The following is a 21,091-nucleotide window of genomic DNA, read 5'->3' as shown; positions in this document are numbered from 1 at the left end:
GGCACGAGGCGTGGGGGACGGGGATTACGTGAGGAGATCGGGGTCCCTGGCGGAGTTGGGTTTTCTCTTGGGAGGTTGAAAGATTCATGAAGAGGCAGGTTCTTTGAGGAGATGGAAAAGAAGTTCCGGGAGGATATGGGAGTTCTGTAGGGAGAAGGGTTCTGTGATGAGGAGGGTTCTGTGATGAGGTGGGTTCTGTGATGAGGTGGGTTCTGTGATGAGGTTCCCTAGGAACCAGGGAGTTCCTTGGCGACTTGGGGATTTCGTGAGGAGTTGGGGCTTCCTTGAGGCGAGTGAAGGTCTGAGTTCCTGAGGTTCGCAGAGGCGAAGGGGGGGAGCCTCGAGGGGAGGAGAGCTACAGAACTTTCTTTGCTCCCTTTCACGCCAACTCAGCTTTTGCCTCCTGACACCTTTACCCTGTGACTTAGTCTCCACAGTTGGTTAGTAAAGGGTCTCGTTCCCGTCCTGGGGGTCCCCCACATTAGTAACGGAGTCCCAGATCTGTTTTTCATATTTCATAAATTCCAGCGGCAATTACGCAATGTAAGACCAAACAAGTCACTAAGATTCAGTTTAAAAAAAAAATCGGGCTGGGATTGTAATAACTCAGAAATTCTGATAGAAAGTCCCATGTCTTTTAGAATGTGTATGGAAAATTCTTTGCCCTTGCCCTCAGTCTGGGTAAGGGGTCAAAACTGTACCAACATTGGGAGGCAGCATTATGTTTGGCAGTGGGATAAGCCTGGGCAATGAATCAGACCACCCCCAAAATCTACCATTCATTCACTGTGAGGTCTTAAGCAGAGTTTTAAACCTAAGATTCCTTTTCTTCGTCCGTAGGATGCTGATAATAATACTTGCCTCCTACGTTTGTTTGAGGTCTAAAGCAGGTGATAAGTGCATGATAGAGTGCCTGAAGCACTTGGCATTCAGTAAATGGTGGTTAGTCTGATAATAAGAACAACGTGGGCCAAGGGATTACTGAGTAATGCAAGACAAGATTGAATCGAGTGTAGGGTGGTTGACTGCTACACAGGCAGTGTTCAAGTTTGAATCCTCAGACCTCTTTTCACTTCTCTTTCTTCTATTTTTTCCCCCATCATGAGTTCATCTGTTTTCTATCTATTTCCACAATAATAACTTCTATATATTTAGCCTTGTGCCCAGGATCCCACTTACGCTCTGGTCCCAGATTTCATAGGTCTGTAGACCATTTTATTCTCATACCTTGATGTTACACCATATTTAACACGACTGTGTCTGGGATTTACCAATTTTCCCTCCTAAAACTGCTCTCCCCTTAATTTTCTAATTCCTGTCAGTACCACTATCCCAAACTAAATCTCTTTCATCATCTTCTTCTATAATAAGATCTATCTATCAACTATAGATGGATCTTTTCTATCTCTTTATCTCATTAAAGATTGCTTACTGCTTACTGAACACAAATCCTGTTTGATTTGATGTAGACTGTTATCCCCATTATGCAGAGAAGAAAACTGAAGTGTAGAGAGATTAACTAACTTGCATGAGGCCATAAAGCTGCATAGCAGTGGATCTGGGATTTGATCTAAGATAGTCTTGACTACAGAACCTATACTCCTGATAGCTATAGTCTTCCTCTTCCCTGACCCCGCAGTCTGCCTTTCACCAAATTCTGTTAAATACTCTTCAAAATATTTCTGCTTACCTTTTCTTCCATTCCCACAGTACCTTTTAGTTCAAGGAAGCAGCCTCCTAATTGGTTCTCCCGTCCCCTGGTCTCACCCACCAATCTCTCTGGTAGATTATCTAAAATAAACACTATTAGATTGAGATTCTGGAAACATTGCTTTCATATGTCACTTCAAAAACTTTCAGTAGTTCCCTATTTCCTCCAATTTCAAATAAAAATTTGAAATTGCCGTTTACTCAAGGTCTGGATAACTAGCTACACCTTACCTCTCTATTCTTATTTCCCGCTATTCCTTACCACACCCCTTATTCTAGACCAGTCATTCTCACTGATATACTGATTACACAAAGGTTTATTTCCCATCTCCTTGCCTTTGCCCATTTCCTTCTGCTCTTCTCTATCTAGTCAAACCCACCAGTTCCACACAACATTCCCTGATCATCTAGTCCATGCTCATCTTTTCCTCTTCTGAACTTTCATATTTAGAATGCATGCTAATGGTGGGGTGCCTGGGTGGCTCAGTCAGTTAAGCATCTGACTCTTGATTTCAGTTCAGGTCGTGATCTCACAGTTCGTGAGTTCGAACTCCGCGATGTATTGTCAGCACAGAGCCTACTTGGGATTCTCTGTCTCCCCCTCTCTCTCTGTCACCCCAAATAAATAAATAAACTTAAAAAAAAAAGAATGCATGCCAATGAAGCATCCAGATTTCAATACTTCCACCAAATAAAAACAAACCCCTCCCAAAACAAAACTAAGTGATCATAAAACTCAAGTTTTCTTTTTATTTTTTTAAAGTTTATTTATTAATTTTAAGGCGGGGGAAGAGAGAGAGTGCATGTGGGTGAGCGAGTGCAAGGGGGGAGGGGCACAGAGAGAGAGAATCTCAAGCAGGCTCCACACTATCAGCACAGGGCTTGAACCCACAAACCGTGAGATCATGACTTGAGCCAAAATCAAAAGTCGAACGCTTAACTGACTGAGCCACCCAAGTGTCCCAAAACTCAGTTTTCCTCATCCTTATTGATATACATAAATGGGGGTCATAAATAGTTTTATATAACCTGTGCCTACTATTATCACTTAAAAATATTTTCGAGTATATACATGTATTCAATGTAGTTGTAACAACAGATGTGATTGTGTATACTGGTTTCTAGCTGTGTGTTTCCTTGGGAGAGTTCCTATGTTTTCTGAGCTTTGTTTTTCTCATCTATAAAATTAGGGTAGTTAATATATACTTAATAGGGCTGTATAAACATTCAGTGAAGCCTTTTGTCTCATTTTGCTGCATTGGAGAGAGAAGATAGATCACCAGTAGCTCTACTGGGCCATTTGAGGAAGTTTGGCCAGGGTTTTTATTCTTGCCATGTCTGCTCAAATCGCCACAGTCTGATCAGGGAAACACAGCCTCAGTATGTGCCGCCAGTGTTTCCATCAGTATGCAGAGGATACAGGCTGTATTAAATTGGATTGAGTAAACTACCGTGAGTGGGTCATCCAAGATACCTACCTTAACCGCAGATATCCAGGACACCTACCTTAATGCTCACTCATTGTACACAAAATAAAAATACTTCAATTATGAGTGTTTTAATATGAAAAAAAAATTCAGTGAGGGGCACCGAGTGAGTCTTGATCTGAGGGTTGTGAGTTCAAGCTCCACATTGGATACAGAGATTTCTTAAAAATAAAATCTTAAAAACACACACACATACACACACACACACACAAATAGATTCAATAAGATTGGTCCAGTGCCTGGTACAGGAATGGCCATTTGCTAAAGTGCCAGTTCCCATTTGCCCTCTGTTTAGTGGCCATGTAGTATTCTGTTGTATTACTACTAGTATTACTAGTTTTCATCAGCTTTTTTTTTTTTTTTTTTTTTAATTATTAGGCTCTTGGGTTGTTTCCAGTTTCACTGTTATAAATAGTGTTACTACAAACATCTCTTTAGCAATCACTTTTTTTTTTCCTTTGGAATTTTTTCTTGTAGTGTGCTTCCCAAAATTAAGTTAGCAGATGTTTAAAGGTACAAAAAATTTTATGGCTCTCGTCAGTCATTTTCCTGTTATCCAGTAAGATTGTGACAATTTCTTATAATGCTATTATCATATAAGAGTATCTCTTTTGGGGCGCCTGGGTGGCGCAGTCGGTTGAGCGTCCGACTTCAGCCAGGTCACGATCTCGCGGTCCGGGAGTTCGAGCCCCGCGTCACGCTCTGGGCTGATGGCTCAGAGCCTGGAGCCTGTTTCCGATTCTGTGTCTCCCTCTCTCTCTGTCCCTCCCCCGTTCATGCTCTGTCCTCTCTGTCCCAAAAATAAATAAAAACGTTGAAAAAAAAATTAAAAAAAAAAAAAGTATCTCTTTTACAGAGCCATCTGACATTGGATTTATCTTTTTTAAAAATTATTTGGATTTCTTAAATTGTTTGCAAGTTGTACACCATATGATTTAGCTTTCAACTGTATCGTTTTGCATGTTCAACAGTATTTCATGTGTTAGTCTTATCTTTCCACCTAGATTGTGTAAACTGAATCACATAACCTTGAGCAAATCACTTTACCTCTATGAATTTGGTTTGTTATTGGTGAAATGGGGATAATAATCTCTAAATTTCCTTTCACTGTTATATTTCTAAGTGTGTCTCTTCCTTCTAGCTCCTGACCCTGTACTGACAATATCCTAAGTGCTCTGACATTACATGTTTTACCTGTTGAATACATTTTCTATGGAGTAGCAGGCAAATATTTTAAGATTATTAATCTGTTCATGTCCCTCTCCTTAAAATCTTACAATGGCTTTCCATTCTTCTTTAGGATAATATCAAATTCCTTATCATGCCCAGAAGGATCGCATGATCTGCCCAGTTATGAATTAATTTCTGCTACTCTTTCTCTTACTCTCAGTGCTTCAGCCCCAGGGAGTTCCTCTTAACATATACCCTTGGTTCCTTTCTATCTCATGGCCCTGTTTCCTGGTAGGGAAGTGGAGAAAAACTCCTGTTCTCTTTTAGATTTTAGCAAAAATGTCTTCCTCTGGGCAGTTCACATCTTGACTTAGTAACTATATAACCTAGGGTAAGTTATTTAACTTCTCTGAGCCTTGATTTTCATTTTTTTTTCTTTTCAAATTTTTATTTAAATTCTAGTTAGTTAACATACAGTGCAATATTGGTTCCAGGAGTAGAATTCAGTGATTCATTAGTTACATACAAAATCCAATGCTTATCATAACAAGTGCCCTCCTTCATACCCAGCACCCATTATATGTTATGTATATATACCACGTCTTTTTTATCCATCATCAGTCAATGGACATTTGGTAAGCCTTGATTTTTCAAATCAATAAAATGAGAATGAAAACAAGGCCTACCTCTTATGGTTGTGGTAGAGACTAAATAAGATAATACATATAAAGAGCTTAAAGCAACATCTGACTCATAGCAAGTAACACTTGGTCAAGATGTAATAGGAGGAGATGCTCATTAAATAATTGCTGAAAGTGAATGAATGAACAAATTAGGAGAAAGATATTATGGAAGGCTCTGTGGGTAAAGGATTTCTTCCTTTCACTACTTAATTTGTTAAATTACTGATTGTGCTAGGCATTGTGTGGCTATGATTTGAATAGATGGTAAAAAACGGAGTGGCAGTTTTGAGAGAAGGAAGAAATTTGAGTCAAGATTCAGCTCATGGGAATAGAAGGTAGGTTAGGAAAGTAGTAGGTGATAAAAATTAGACAGGTAAAGGAAGGACCTCCGTTGTGGGTCCTAGAGTATAGGGCAGAGAAGTTGTGACTTGTTCGTGTCATAGACTGGTAAGCCATCTGAGGATAAATATGTCTGAGAAATTTGGTGACGTCTTGGTTTCCCTTTCTGCTGCAGAGTTTTGGGGAGACATTGCCAAGGAATTTTACTGGAAGACCTCATGTCCTGGCCCATTCCTCCAGTACAATTTTGATGTGACTAAAGGAAAAATCTTCATCGAGTGGATGAAAGGAGCAACTACCAACATCTGCTACAACGTACTGGATCGAATTGTCCATGAGAAAAAACTTGGCGATAAAGTTGCTTTTTACTGGTAAAAACATCTATCTTGAAGCCTGTGACAGATAAAAAGTCACCACTCAAATTTTATAGTGTTTCATAGTTCGCAAAGTACTTTAAAATCTATTAATTCATTTGATCCTTGCAACAACCTAGGAGAGTAAGTAAAGTATTGCTAATTTAATCTCAGATGAGGAAAAATACCTCAAGTAAGTTAAGTGACTTCACTGAAATCACGTAACTAGTATGTGACAGAATTGACATTCAGAGCCAGGTGTCCTGACTTCTAGTCTGGCACTCTTGGCTTGTAGTTGGAGAGGAAAGAGAGGGGAGGGTAAATGGAAGTGAATAGGACTGAGTAGCAATCTTTCTCATTTTGCTTTGGGAGGAAAGTATGGATATTGGGATTTTCACTACCATTGTTATTATCATCTTTGGGTGAACTATAATACCTGTTGGTTTGCAGTCCTTCCCAGAGTTTCCCAGGTATAATCTGAAACCGCCCCCCTCCTCCCCCCCATAAGCAGAGGGTAAGGAGAGACTGAAGAAAAAGGCAGCCATTCCAGGTTTATAGGTGGCAGTTTTAATAAACAAAGAGAACTTACATACAAAGCTTGTCTTGGACAGCAGCAAGACAAACGGAACACTGTACTCACCCTCCAAATCTTAAAAGTGTGTAGAGGTCCTAAATAGGCTTAGTAACATGCAGGTGTTTTCAGTACTACATCATCACATCTCAAGGCTATGTCCTTGAGCAGGAAAGGCAAGTGGAACCCACATTCCAAGGACATGGGAAGGGGTAAGAAGCCTCCCACTGCTGGAAGAGTCAATCAGGTAGATTGGAGGTCACATCTTTTTGATGACATTCCCCAAAAGTATCAGACGCTATGCTCAAGTGCTTAACAAATATTATCTCATTTGATGCTGACAACCAAGAATGCACTGTTTTCCTCATTTTACATATGTGAAAACTGAAATTCTGAGATGTTAAGTGACTTATCTGAAGTCATACAGCTAGTAAGAAGTAGGACTGAGATTCAAACCCAGTTAGGACAGTTATAGAGTTTATACTCATAACCATGGCACCATGCTATCCTTCTAACTCTTAACATTAGCTTTTTAGCAGCTGTGCGATATAGGTGAAGAAGTGAAGCACAAAGGGTTATATAGTGAATAAAATCATAGGGCTTATTAGTAAGTGGTAGAGCCAGGACTCAAACTCAAGTCTGTTTGACTCCTTGCTGGTAACACTAGATGATGTTGCCTTCTTAGTGGGAACTTTTTAAGACCCCTTCCTTCTAGCAACATAGCTTATAGGTGGTATTACTACACTGAACCCAAATAGGACCTTGAAGTTCCAATAATTGGGGTGTTGATTCTGCCATCACCATGAGCATTTTGAGAATTGATCTATTCTTTTTAAGTGAGCCAATAGGAGTAGTTTGGATGTTTCATGGAAGAGTTAATGGGTATTCAGTCAAAATTTGCCCAGTTTGTGATGTATTAATAAGAGCCCTAATGCCCTAAAATGAGCCCAACTCTGCCATTCACTTGCTATATGACCACAGACAAGGCATTTAACTCTGTGAGAGTCCCTTTCCTCTTCCATAAAATGAGGATCGTAATTCTACCCCGTCTTTCTCATCTCAAGTGAGATGATGTTGTGAAAGCATTTATTTACTTATTGGAAAAAAAACTGTACAAATGTGAGTGGTCTATTCACATTGCTATTGCTCAATTTAGGGTTACTTTGCCACTGAAACTCAGTCTTTTATTGAGACTTCCTTTAGCTTCTGCCCTTGGACTTTATGGCTTGAGCTCCATTTGACACTTGGGTTCACTTCCTGGGTTCCTTAGGGATCAGAAAATCTTTAAAGATCTGTAAAGGAGAGGCTTGTGTCTGATGTTGTTCACTGTTTGAAATAATTCAAGTGCATGATGAAAGACTGAGAGAACTTAGGCCAGAGTTGTTCAATCACTGGAGACTGCTCCAGAATCCTGAAGCCCTTCTTTCTAGTTCCCCTGCCATCCAGACCTGAACAGACTCTAGAGAGTCTCTTTTCCTACTTGTAAAATGAGAGGAGTTGACTAGATCAGTGTTTTCCAAAGAATGCTCCAGAAACCACTCATTACTAGAGATAGTAGCAGGGGCTTAATTCATGAAACAAATGTATCTGAGAAACACTACATAATAAATTACCTTTCTGGGATTCCCAATGTGTATTAACATAGTAAAGCCTCCAAGAACTATAGTAAAGACACCTGATTAATTTTTTTGCACAGGATTACCCAAATTTATTTGAGCCCCACTTTCTGCAGCATGCTATTAACATTACAAGAAGCAGTATTTCATGGAACACCAATTTGAGAGGCATTGGATTATATAATTTCTAAATTTGCTTCTAGTGCAAAATTCTATAATTCCATAACAAGATATTTTCATCCCATTTTTTTAAAAAATTTTTTTTCAACGTTTTTTATTTATTTTTGGGACAGAGAGAGACAGAGCATGAACGGGGGAGGGGCAGAGAGAGGGAGACACAGAATCGGAAACAGGCTCCAGGCTCTGAGCCATCAGCCCAGAGCCTGACGCGGGGCTCGAACTCCCGGACCGCGAGATCGTGACCTGGCTGAAGTTGGACGCTTAACCGACTGCGCCACCCAGGCGCCCCTCCCATTTTTTTTTTTAACGTTTATTTTTGAGACAGAGAGAGACAAAGCATGAATGGGGGAGGGTCAGAGAGAGGGAGACACAGAATCTGAAACAGGCTCCAGGCTCTGAGCTGTCAGCACAGAGCCCAACGCGGGGCTCAAACGCACGGACCGCAAGATCATGACCTGAGCCGAAGTCGGCCGCTTAACCGACTGATCCACCCAGGCGCCTCTCTTCATCCCATTTTTACATTGGTCGCTCAATCAACAAGAATTTTTAAAGATGTTGGATAGTCGTATGTTAAGTATTATGGATATAGGGATAGAGGAGTGGGAGACAAGTACCATGTGGGCCATTATTATTCAATTATTTTATGTTAACAATAAAGTAAAACCAAGCTACAAATAAGTCACATTTGTTATAAAAAAGTAAAGTGCAAATATGCCAGATGTGGTTACTTCTCTTAAAACCTCCTTATTTATTTATTTATTTATTTATTTATTTATTTATTTGAGAGTACAAGTAGGGGAGAAGGATAGAGGGAGAGAGAGAATTTCAAGCAGGCTCCATAAGTGGAGCTCAATCTCACGATCCTGGGATCTTGACCTCAGCCAAAGTCAAGAGTCAGATGCTCAGGGGAGCCTGGGTGGCTCAATCATTTAAGCATCCAACTCTCAATTTTGGCTCAGGTCATGAGCTCACAGTTGATGGGATTGAGCCCCGGTTTGGGCTGTGCACTGGCAGCATGGAGCCTGCTTGGGATTCTCTCTCTCCCCCCTCTCTCTGTGCCCCTCCCTTGCCTGTGCACTCGCACTCTCTCAAAAAAAAAAAAAAAAAAAAGTCAGGTGCTTAATCAACTGAGCCACCCAGGTGCTCTACCTCCATAGTTTTAAGTAGTATGCTTATACAACATACTTTAGGAATTGTGACTTCCTATTATGATAGATGAGAATTGTGTTCTTGTATATTCCTCCAACTTCATTCTCTCATCTATCTAGCTCTGTTTTTTAGTTAATTTAAACACAATGTTTACATAAGAGTAATATTTTATGATTGCATTTCCTTTTTTTTCTTTTGAAGTTTATTTGTTTATTTTGAGAGAGAGAGAAAGCAGAAGTGGAGGAGGGGCAGAAAGAGGTTGGGGGGGGAGAGAGAGAGAGAGAGAGAAAGAGAGAGAAAGAGAATCCCAAGCAGGCTCTGTGCTACCAGCCCAGAGCTAGATGCAGAGCTCAATCTCAGGAACCATGAGGTCATGACTTGAGCTGAAACCAAGAGTCTAATGTTTAACCAACTGAGCCATACAGGTGCCCCTGCATTTCCTTTTATATTCAGATTTTTGTTTTCTCTGAAGTTAAAAATTGCCTGCCATTTTTCTTGCATTATTTGTCTTTATCTTATACTCAGTATTTTTCAAACTCTCTATCATATCATTTATTCTATGAAGTCCTCTTTTTTCCCCCAAAGTGTTTTGTTTTGGAGTCCACCTTCTTCCTGCTCTAATTTTTATTCATGCTGTGTGTGTGTGTGTGTGTGTGTGTGTGTGTGTGTGTGTGTGTGAGAGAGAGAGAGAGAGAGAGAGAGAGAAAGAGAAAAAGAAAGAAAGAAAACGTGCTTGGGGGGAGGGGAGGGGCAGAGGGAAAGGGAGAGTCTTTTTTTTTTTTTTTTTTTTAGAGAGAGTGTGTGCATGCATGCATGCACATGAGCAGGGCAGGGGCAGAGGGAGAGGAATAGAGAGCATCTTAAGCAGACTCTGTGCCCAGTGCAGAGCCTGACATGGGGTTTGATTTCACAACTGTTGAGATTATGACCTAAGCTGAAATCAAGAGTCCGATGCTTAACTGAGTGAACCACCCAGGCCCCCCAATAATGCTTTTTAAAATGACATCTTTTCCACGGTTTTCTCTAATTGATATACTTCTTATGGAGTCACAGTATGACTTTCTTTTCAACCTAAACAATGTCATTTATATAGCTCTAGTGGCATTTAGCAAACCACGTTTATAGCTCATTCCTTGTTTTAGGGCATGTTCTGAAATAATGCACAGAGGAAATAGTGCTCATAGAACCAAAGTAGAACCATATTAATTAAGGAAGAATTTGGCCTTTTACTTTTGGATTGACACATTGTAAATTTTCATGGAATAATAGTATTTTTAGAATTTGAAGTGGCCAATTATTTATTTTTTAAGTTTATTTTTTTATTTTGAGAGAGAGAGAGAGAGGGCATGGGCACGCGGAGGAGGGGCAGAGAGAGAGAGGGAGAGAGAGAATCCCAAGCAGGCTTTGCACTGTCAGTGCAGAGCCAACATGGGACTTGAACTCATGACTGTGAGATCATGACCTGAGCCTAAATCAAGAGTCAGGTGCTTAACCAACTGAACCACCCAGGTGCTCCTGAAATGATCATTTAGATTCATCTAGGCCAATTTCTTTACAGATTAGTAGATTAAAGATCAGTGAGGCTACAGCTGACACAGAGCTTGGAGACAGAGCTGAGACTAATCTCTAGGTATCCTTACTCCTAGTCAGTTACTCTTTTCACCATATGATCCTGCTTCATTATTCTAGTTGTCTAACACCAGATTGTGACAGCTGAAAAGAGAAATTTGTCATATTAGTTAAAGTTAATTTGTCAAATTAACTTTAAGGTTAATTTGCTTACAAATATAAGATAAAATGTGGTACCACATTTCAAATACCCAGATCTTGGTCTTATGGAATTGACATTCTATTTGGAAAACCAAATAGACCTATATAAAACAGCTGGAAAGCAATTATGGGCCAACTGCAAAGAGCCACTTACACAAATAGTTTACAGAAGGGAGAAGGCATGTAGGGAGGCAGTATGAAAAAATTAGGAGAATGGGCTTTGGTATCAGACTAACCTAACTTGAGTCCTGTTTCTGCTGCAAAAATAGCTATATGATTTTATACAAATTATTTAATATCTTTGAGCCTCAACTGTAAAATGGATAAAAGTAGTTTCCATCTCATGTAGTTACTGACTGAATAGTGTAACAAAGTGATGTATCCAATTCCTGGCACATTGAAAGCACTCAAAAGACATTAGCTATAATTACTATTGGGACAGTGAGAAGGCCAAATTTGTCTGGAGTAAAGGGTTTATACAGGGAACAATTTATTCATTCAATAAATACTTATTGTGCACTTGCTATGTACCAGGAACTATTCTGAACAATATCCATGCCTTCATGGAAGTTATATTTCAGCTTGAGGAGACAGACAGTAAACAAACAGGCCAATGAATATATGGCAGGTGGTGATAAATGCTATAGAAAAATACAGAGTGGCATAAGCAAAAAGGGAATGACAACAAAGAATGGGCGTTGATAAGGGAAGAACTGTCTGATAAAAGTGACATTTGAGCAGACATTTAAGAAGGAAATGGAGTGTGCCATGCAGATAATTGTATTGGGAAGGAGAAATATTCCAAGTACATGGAAGAGCAAGTACAAAAGCCCTGAGGTAGGAGTGTGCTGCTGCTTGGTTTAAGACTAGCTGAGAAGTTGGTGTAGCTGAAGCAGTGTGAGCTAGAGAGTTTTCAGAATGAGGTCAGCAAGACACTAGATCATGTAGAACCTTGAAAGTCAATATAAGCTTTTGGGTTTTATTTATAGTGAAGTAGGGAACCACTGGACAATCCTGAGCACAAAAGTGACAGCAATTTGATGTATATTTAGAATCTTTCTGTCTTTTGTGTTGAGAATAGACAGAAGGCAAGAGTAGAATCAGGGAGACCAATTAGGAGGCTATTATAGAAATCAGATGAGCAGTGTTGGTGATTTAGAACATAATAGTATCTTGAAAGTGGCTAGAAGTAGTCCAAATCTGGATCTATTTTGAGTGAAGAGGCCCATGGAATTTGCTGACTTAGATTGGATGTGGGGAGTGAGACAAAGAGGAGTCAAGGTTGTCGTCAACAGTGGATGGGGTCCGGGAATGGGAGACCTTGACTATTTTTTGGAGACCTATGAAAGGATTATATGCAAGGGAATGATGTCACACCTGGGTTTAAAAAAATTAATCTGGATACATATGGAAATGGGAGCGTGAAGCCAGATTGCTGGGAGTTTGTTATTCAGAGTAGAGGTGCCTGGACTGGGATCCGGCTGGTGGGAATGGAATGGAAAGATGAAATTTTAAAGTAATTTGGAGGGAAAAAAAAGCAACATAGGTAACTGCATGTGTAGATGGTGGAGAAACAGAAAGTTGAGAGAGAAGAGTCAATGGTTTCTTTAGTCTATATAACATTTTACTTTTCTCAAAGGTGCACACTCATCTGATCCAAGGGCTAATCTTGCCTTCCACACAAAACTGGTTTCAACCTCTCTTGCAATTTCTTCCTCCTAGTGTGGTAGGAGGAGATGTTAGTGGGGATTTATGTGTACATATGTGAGAAGGTGATCAGTGACAAAGTTATTGGAATAGACATTCAGGGAGAGAGAGCAAAGGATATTAGGGGTAGTGCAAAGGTAGAGAGGCTGGCAAGTTGAAGAGACACTGGGGACAGAAGATTTGGAGGATTAATTAAAGGATTTATGGGGAAAGGGAGGAAACAGTAGTTGATGGCTGTTATTCTGGCAATTTATACTAACTGCTCAATCTGTAGGCTATTCCAGGAGAGGACCCCAGTCTCCAAACCCAAGTGATTTGGTATAGTCCATTCCTTCCACTATTTGCTTTGGGTTGCCTCTGGCTTTCATTATCTCTGTGCCATCTTGGTGCTTATCTTCCGCAGAATCATTGCTGTCTCTCCATAGGCTCTGGCTGTTATTAATCCTTCCTTAGAAACCAGAACTTTTGAGAGGCAGGTGACTTTAGGAGTGACCTTTGGACAGAAACTCGGCTCTCAGAATCCCTCTGTGCTCCCAAGTATGAATTCCAGAGTGTGATATTTAGAATTCTCCAGGGTGCCTGAGTGGCTCGGTCAGTTGAACATCTGACTTTGGCTCAGGTCATGGTCTTGCAGTTCGTGGGTTTGAGCCCTGTGTCAGGCTCTGTGCTGGCAGCTTGGTGCCTGGAGCCTGCTTCAGATTCTGTGTCTTCTTCTCTCTCTGCCTTTCCCCTGCTCACACACTCTCTCTCTGTCTCTCAAAAATGAATAAACGTTAAAAAAAAAAACCCAGAATTCTCCAGATACCTGTGGGGCATTTGTATGTGTATTTGAGAAGGTAGGAAGGTGAGACAAGCCCATGTTCTGACAGGGAGAAGATTGTGAAGGTGATATGGAAAGCCAGAGCCCTAGAGTGTTCTGTCCTAGCATTCATATCCAAGGACTCTGTTAATTATCTAGGTCCATGTCCTGGAGTTCCTTTCAGTGATATGGGAAGGGAGGGACTTTTTTGTCTTCCGTCTATGTCTTCACTGGTTTCACAATAGTGTATTTACTGATTAAAATACATGTGGTAAGGAAAAACACTCATTTGAGAAAGAAGATGGTCTCAGACCATCTCTTCCCTTTGTGGGAGTGGTGGAGGCTTAGTGGTCATAGATACTCTGCAAAGTCCTTCTTGCTCTTCTAGTTCAGGATTCTAGATTGTGTCTCAAGAGGAAGTGGGTTTTTAGAAGTTTTGATGCAACCTATAGTGATTCAGTAGGTGGGCTGGGCTTCTGTTGCCATGGTGAAATAAAGGAGGATTTTAGAAGGTTTGGAGTTAAGGGGCTGAGGTTGAGAGTCTGCTCCCTTTGCTTGGGGCAGTCCTGGTCCTGGTAGTGTGTACTTTATGCTAATGGAGGTATGTGGGGAAATAACTTGCTGGAAACAGTCTTTCTCCATTTGAATCTGGTGGGCAAATTGCAGAAGAAGGCTGGAGGATTTCATGTTTAAGGTGGATCTCTAATCTGTTTCACTTCTTCCTGAGTTTTATGACCCTTGACACCTTAAAGAATTCTTCCCTAAAGTACTGAAAATGAGACAGGTAGGCTGTGTTGTCCAATTCACTAGTCACTTTTTAGAAGTAGGTGGAATGTTAATAGTAAATGTGTAATAATATGTGTTATAGGTTAATATATTATTATATATGTTAACATATGTAATAATAAGTACATAATAAATGGAGACTGTCTTGAAGCCAGATTCAGTATCCTGAGCTCCATGTCAACTTCATGAATTTGTGTCTGGGCTGACTTCTTATACCAGTGTATTTAGTGAATAATGAGGAGAATGGTTTTAGATAATGCCCTTTTCTGAGCTTTCTTTTTCCCACCTGTAAACTGTAGAGAATGAACAGGGTACTTGTTAAAGTTAACTTCTGGCACTGACCTTTAGAATTGCTGAAATAAATGTAGGGGACTGCAGTGACAGGACAGCTGGGAGAGGTTGGAAGCAGGGGAGGAACCCAATAGTGGGTTCCTGTCCCTTGAAGGTATCAGGTGGTCAGGTGGGAGCATGGGTTCTTGCTTTAGGGCAGTTTTACATTTACAACAGTAAGTACAGAAGGCATGGAGCTGAGGATGGGCCTTTCTCCTTTTCCTGGATTTGGTATGAGAGAAATTGGGCAATAGTAATGATTCCCAGTGTCTGGTACCTTGAACCTCTATCTGAAAATTTGAGACTCTCAGTTATAATCCTTTGAGGTCATTTAGTCTACTTCCTATACAAAGCAGGAATTGTAGCTCCAATATCTCCATCCCCAACAATCCCCATGTGATCAGTCTGATTATGGAACACTACCAAGAGCACACAGTTCACTTACTATCTGTCCCATTGTTGGACAGCTCTGCTACAAAGTTCTTAGATATAGTCCCTCCCTGTAAGTTTCTTTCACTCTATCTTTTTCCTTTGCTTTAGTTCTATTTTCTGAGGCTACATAGAATAATCCTATTCTTTTTTTCCATAGAACATCTCTTCTGATATAGGAGGGCAGTTATTTTTTTTAAGTTTATTTATTCATTTTGAGGGAGACAGAGCAAGTGGGGCAGGGGTAGAGAGAGAGGGAGACAGAGAGTCCCAAGCAGGCTCCGTACTGCCTGTGCAGAGCCCGATGTGGGGCTTGAATCCTCGAAACCTTGAGATCATGACCTGAGCTGAACCAAGAGTCAGACGCTCAACCCACTGAGCTACCCGGGTGTCTGGAGGACAGTTATTATATCCCTTTGCAGGCTGAATGTGGAATTATAGAAATTTAAATATAGAAGATGCCTTGAAGATCATCTAGTTCAGTAATTTTCAATTTTTTAAAGTCATTAGAATCTTTTTGCTCAAATAAAATATTATATGTATAGTGATTAACAGAAGTAGGCTATAGTGGCCCCTGGGTGACTCAGTTAAGCATCTGACTCTTGATTTTGGCATGGGTCATGATCTCATGATTCGTGGGATTGAGCCCCGTGCTGGGCTCTGTGCTAACAGCATGGAGCTTGCTTGGGATTCTCTCCCTACCCCTCCCTTGCACGGTCTCTCTCCCCCAACCCTCAAAAATAAATAAATAAATAAACTTTTTTTTTTTTTTTTTTTTTTTTTTTAAAGAGTAGGCTGAAGGACGCCTGGGTGGCTCAGTCAGTTAAGCATCCGACTTTGGCTCAGGTCATGATCTCATGGTCTGTGGGTTTGAGCCCTGTGTTGGGCTATGTGCTGACAGCTCAGATCCTGGAACCTGCTTCGATTCTGTGTCTCCCTCTCTGCCCCTCTCTGCCCCTCTGCTACTTCACTCTGTCTCTCTCTGTCTCTCAAAAATAAACATTTAAAAAAATTTTTTTAAAAAGTAGGCTATAGACTCTGCTTAGATTTCAGTCCCTACTCTAATACTTATTAGCTAGGGTAGTTGCCTCACTTCTTTAAACCTTAGTTTTCCTGTCTGTAAAATGTGAATAATAACAATTCCTATGACATAGATTGTTGTGAAGAATAATTGGAATAATCTGTGTAAAGGGTTTAGTGCTTGGCAAACAGTGTGTTAGCTGTTTTTATCATTATTACCCAAAGCCCCATACCCAAAACAGGCAAGAGCAGAGCTGATCTGGTTGAAACATAGACAGGAGGACCAGAGCTGCATTCTTTTGGCTTCACTTTGTCACTGAGGTCCTTGTGAGGTATGTGCGTAGAACATCTAGGGATTTGCAAAGTTCAGTTTGAAAATCCCTGATCTAGTCCAGTGTCCTTTTTTAAAAAAATATTTATTTATTTTTGAGAAAGACAACATGAGCAGGGGAGGGGCAGAAAGCGAAGGAGAGAGAGAATCATAAGTAGGCTTGAGCACAGAGCCTGACAAGGGGCTTGAACCCATGAACCATGAGATTTTGACCTGACCTGAAATCAAGAATCAGATGCTTAACTGACTGAGCCACCCAGGCGCCCCTAGTCCGGTGTTCTTATTTTATGAATGAGGTAATACTGAGTCCATACTTCCAGTTTCCTTACATGATGTAGTTTCCTGAACAACTTCTTTATCATCCGTGTCAGTCTCCTCTAGTCTACTCTAGTTTGTCAGTATCTCTAATGAAGTATTCTAGCTATGGTCTCCATCAGGCAGGGAACTATTACCATTCTTTGTTCTAACTTTACATATTTAAGATTACATTAACCCCATCGACAGCTAACTCTACCTGAATTACTGTCAGTGCCTGCCACCCAACTTATAATCTCCTATAATACCTAAGACTTTTCTATTTATTCTAATAATAAACTGTGTCTCCTCTGTACTGTACTTGTATGTTTGTTCCCTTGTTTTTTTGAACCTGGATATGGTTTACAACAATGCTTAATAGATGAGGAACTTGAGGCTCAGAGAGTGGAAGTGACTTGGCCAGTCACGTAGCAGTTGTAACTTGTTCTGGACAGAACACTTACATTCTCTTATTGTAGACACTATGCTTGTTTGTACAGCCTTTGCGTCTTTGACAATTTGCCACTTGTCTAACCAGTAGTTTATTTCAGGGGTTTAGAGCTAGCTTTAGAAATGTTAACCATAGGGGTGCCTGGCTCGCTCAGTCAGCGGAGCAGGCGACTCTTGATCTTGGGGTCATGAGTTCAAGCTCCAAGTTGTGTGTGGAGCCTACTTAAGGTTGAGGCTCCGACTTTGGCTCGGGTCATGGTCTCATCATTTGTGAGTTCGAGCCCCACATCAGGCTCTGTACTGACAGCTCAGAGCCTGGAGTCTGCTTCGGATTCTGTGTCTCCCCCTCTCTCTCTGCCTGCCTCCCCCCGCCCCCACTTGCGTTCTCTCTCTCTCTCTCTCTCTCTCTCTGTCTCTCTTGCTCTCTCTCAAAAATAAAAAAAACATTTTAAAAAAAGTATTGTTGACTACAATTTATAACATATAAAGCTAAATACATTAGAGGGCAGGGGCGCCTGGGTGGCTCAGTCGATTAAGCATCCAACTTCAGCTTAGACCATGATCTCACCATTTGTAAGTTCAAGCCCTGCATCAGGCTCTGAGCCTGGAGGCTGCTTCAGATTCTGTATCTCCCTCTCTTTCCTCCCCTTGCCCGCTCACGCTCTCTCTCTCATAAATAAACATTAAAAACATTTTTAAAAATACATTAAAGGGCAAACCTCAAAGAAATAACATCCTTTCCTTAGCTGAGATGTGCTCATTTATCCACTCATTAAACAGTTTTTTACTGAATATCTACTATATGTAGTCTGCATACTACCTTGAGAATAGTGGATGAGGGGCATGGTACAATAGCAAAGGGATAGTAATAGCACTGACAGTTCAGGCAAAATATGAAAATGTAAATAAAGGTAGAGGTCGTGAAAAGTGGTCACATTTTGGAATGTTTTGAAGGCAGAGCCAATAGGATTTGCTGATGAACTTGATATGGGGTAGAAGAGAATGGAGTCAAGAATATGTCAAAGGTTTTTTGTCTGAAAACTGGGAGGAGAAGCTTTGAGGAGAATCAGGAATTTATGTTTCATACACAGAGATGTAAAATTGCAGCTTTGACAATTTCTAAGGAACCAATGAAGAATTTTAATTAGGCGTATGACATATCAGTTACATTTTGAAAAGATCAATCTTTTGGTTATATATACTAAAAAAAAAAAAAAAAAAGCCTAGCCTGAGGATCTGCAGGCAGAGGTCCTAACCATTACTTTGTGACCTTTGGCAAGTTATGACATCCTTCTGAGCCTCAGTTTCCTGACCTTACAAATGGGATAGCAAATCTTGTCCTACCTATCTCAAAAAATTGCTATGAGGATTAGTTGAGATGAAAGATGAGAAAACATACTGAAAATATTTATTACTTTGCAGTGATGCTAATATTCATACATATCACACATGTCCAAGGGCATTGTTAGGCAGAGAGATTCAAGACTGGCAGCCACATATGACTTTTCTATCCTTTTCAAAATGCCATTCTTTCCTCTTATGAACACTTAGCCTCTTTTCTCAAACTTGGCTCAAAATGTACTATTTCTAGGAAATGTTTGATGATTGACCACACTTTTGTTTTGCATTCCTTTGGTGTTTTCCTACTCTTGAATTTTTCATGCTTTTCTTGATCTCTGTCCTCCTAAGATTGGCCTTAAGTAATGGGTGGTTTGGATCTCTCCAATTAAAGATTTTAAGCTTATGAAAATAAGGACTGGCCTCTCATTCTCTTCCTTTTATGATGTGGCAAGCAGTAGGCACTGATTGTCAGGTGACCACTCTGTCAAAGATCACTTTCATTCCTCCATGGCTTGGGATTTAGTAGGTAAAAAGTTTTGAGGTGGTGGAGGGGCTTTTAATCTAGGGACCTTTCTTGCTTTTCTTTATCTACAGAATAAAACTTAAATTAAGCATTTGGGATTCTTTGTATGATATCTCCCTCATCTATATTATCAGTCTTTAATTTAAAAATTTGAAACATACCTAAATTTATAGAAAAGTTACAAGTACAGATCTTTCTCAGTCACTGGGGCCTGTGCCTAGGTACAGATGGGCAAGTAGAGCCAACACAACAGTGGCCAGGAGGTGGTTTTGTCACAAAACCTATGTGACTCCACAGAGACCCTTCAGGAAATTCCGTCAACTAAGAGCTGAAGCTGATTAGCAATATGGGCTCTGGAACACATGTGAGGTCTAGAGGGTTAACTTGACTCTGGCCAAAATCCATAAGGCTGCCCGGGAGCTGCTCATGCACATGTCTGTTTGAAGGTAATACCTTGCTGCAGTGACTCATCTGTATCCAGGTGCACCTGGAGAGCAAAATAAAGCTTCAATCCAGAATAGTCTTTACTTGACTTTCAGGACCTTGACATTCTAATCTTTTCTGTCTTATAGCCAACAAAATATACCTAAAGGTCTAAACTAAATTGGTTGCTATTTAATTTTATATCAAATGATTGAGATTTTTAAAAATTCCACAAATATTTCAGCAGGGACCTCCTAAAGAGTTTGCAATTAAAGATTTTATGAATTAGGAATATTTTTGAAACTGCAAATACCAGCTTATATTATTATCACTCAATTGAGAATAAAGATAATTTAACTGCATGAGAATAGGCAGAACATACAACACAAAGTATCCTTTATATCAAATAAATTTAGCTTTATGAAAAAACACCACTGGTAGATGAAAATGTTATTTAGGATTGGTATTTGTAAACTGGCCTGTGCTTTTCCACTTCTATATCTAAGCTAATTAATGTTGTTCTCCTCTTCCTGAATTGGTCTGTTCCTTATCTGAGCCAGTCTAAATCCTGCTTATTGTTTCATAACCATCCGTAATGCCATCTTCTTTGTGACGCTTTTCCCACTTCTCACTTTTCAACCCTCTTTCTTGCTCTCAGCCAGAATGAATAATAAAACCTATATCTAGAGAGGTACCTGGATGTCTCAGTTGGTAAAGTGTCCCACTTCAGCTCAGGTCATGATCTCACTGTTTGTGGGTTTGAACCCCACATTGGGCTCTGCACTGACAGCTTAGAGCCTGGAGCTATTTTGGATTCTGTGTCTCCCTCTCTCTATGTCCCTCCCCTGCTTGTGCTCTCTCTCTCTCTCTCTTTTAAATAAACATAAAAAAAATAGTTTTTTAAAAAAAATCTATCTAGAAAGCACATTTAATGAAATATTTCCCTCATTTACAGTTGAAGTACCTAAGGCCCAGAGAAGTGAAATCATTTGTAAAAGGATTAATGTTGCCAGAAGTAGCAAAGCTTGACTTGAAACCAGTTATCCTGACTTCCAGTCCAGAGCAGTTGCCCTGTCTGTTCATTTCCCTGTCATTGCAGCATTCCTGCCCAGGGGCTGAGAGAGCTTCAGATGGAGCAAAAGATGGTCCTAGAAGAACAGCATGGCTGAAGTTGATCAGTTAAGGTTGAGCCAGACCCTGGAAGAACCCAGGACAAGGCTGAACAGTGTGAACTTTATTAGGCATCAGGGAGCTTTTGATAATAAAGGATCAGAGAGCACTGTCCTCATTCACTTTTTAATACTGCTATCTCATTGTAGTTTTGACTGGCATTTTTCTAATGACTAGTAATGTTTCATGTGCTATTGGCCATTTGTATATGTTGTTTCAGGAAATGTCTATTCAAGTCCTTTGCCCATTTTTGAATTGTGTTGATTGGTTTTGTGTTGATCTTTAGGAGTTATCTGTATCTTTTGGATATTAATCCCTTATGAGATACATAATTTGCCAATATTTTCTCCCATGCTGTGGGTTGCCTTTTCACTATGGGGATAGTCTTTTGATGCATAAAATTTTTAATTTTTTATAAGTCCAATGTCTATTTTTTGTTTGTTTGTTTCCTATGTTTCTG

General features: G+C 40.2%; 1 protein-coding gene and 1 pseudogene across 2 annotated transcripts in view; both read left to right on the top strand.

Annotated features, from left to right (window-relative positions):
• Positions 1-21,091, top strand: part of ACSS2 (acyl-CoA synthetase short chain family member 2) — a 50,430-nt gene that overhangs the window by 348 nt on the left and 28,991 nt on the right. For both annotated transcript variants that reach the window (XM_015071158.3, XM_015071166.3), the window contains exon 2: positions 5,565-5,760. In XM_015071158.3, the coding sequence (XP_014926644.1) occupies positions 5,565-5,760 (196 nt within the window). The remainder of the gene's footprint in view (positions 1-5,564; positions 5,761-21,091) is intronic.
• On the top strand, positions 112-3,804 carry LOC113602570 (40S ribosomal protein S29-like; annotated as a pseudogene).

The sequence above is a fragment of the Acinonyx jubatus genome, chromosome A3 (genome assembly GCF_027475565.1).
Source record: "Acinonyx jubatus isolate Ajub_Pintada_27869175 chromosome A3, VMU_Ajub_asm_v1.0, whole genome shotgun sequence".
NCBI lineage: Eukaryota > Metazoa > Chordata > Mammalia > Carnivora > Felidae > Acinonyx > Acinonyx jubatus.
This window is presented reverse-complemented; position numbering and strand designations above follow the sequence as displayed.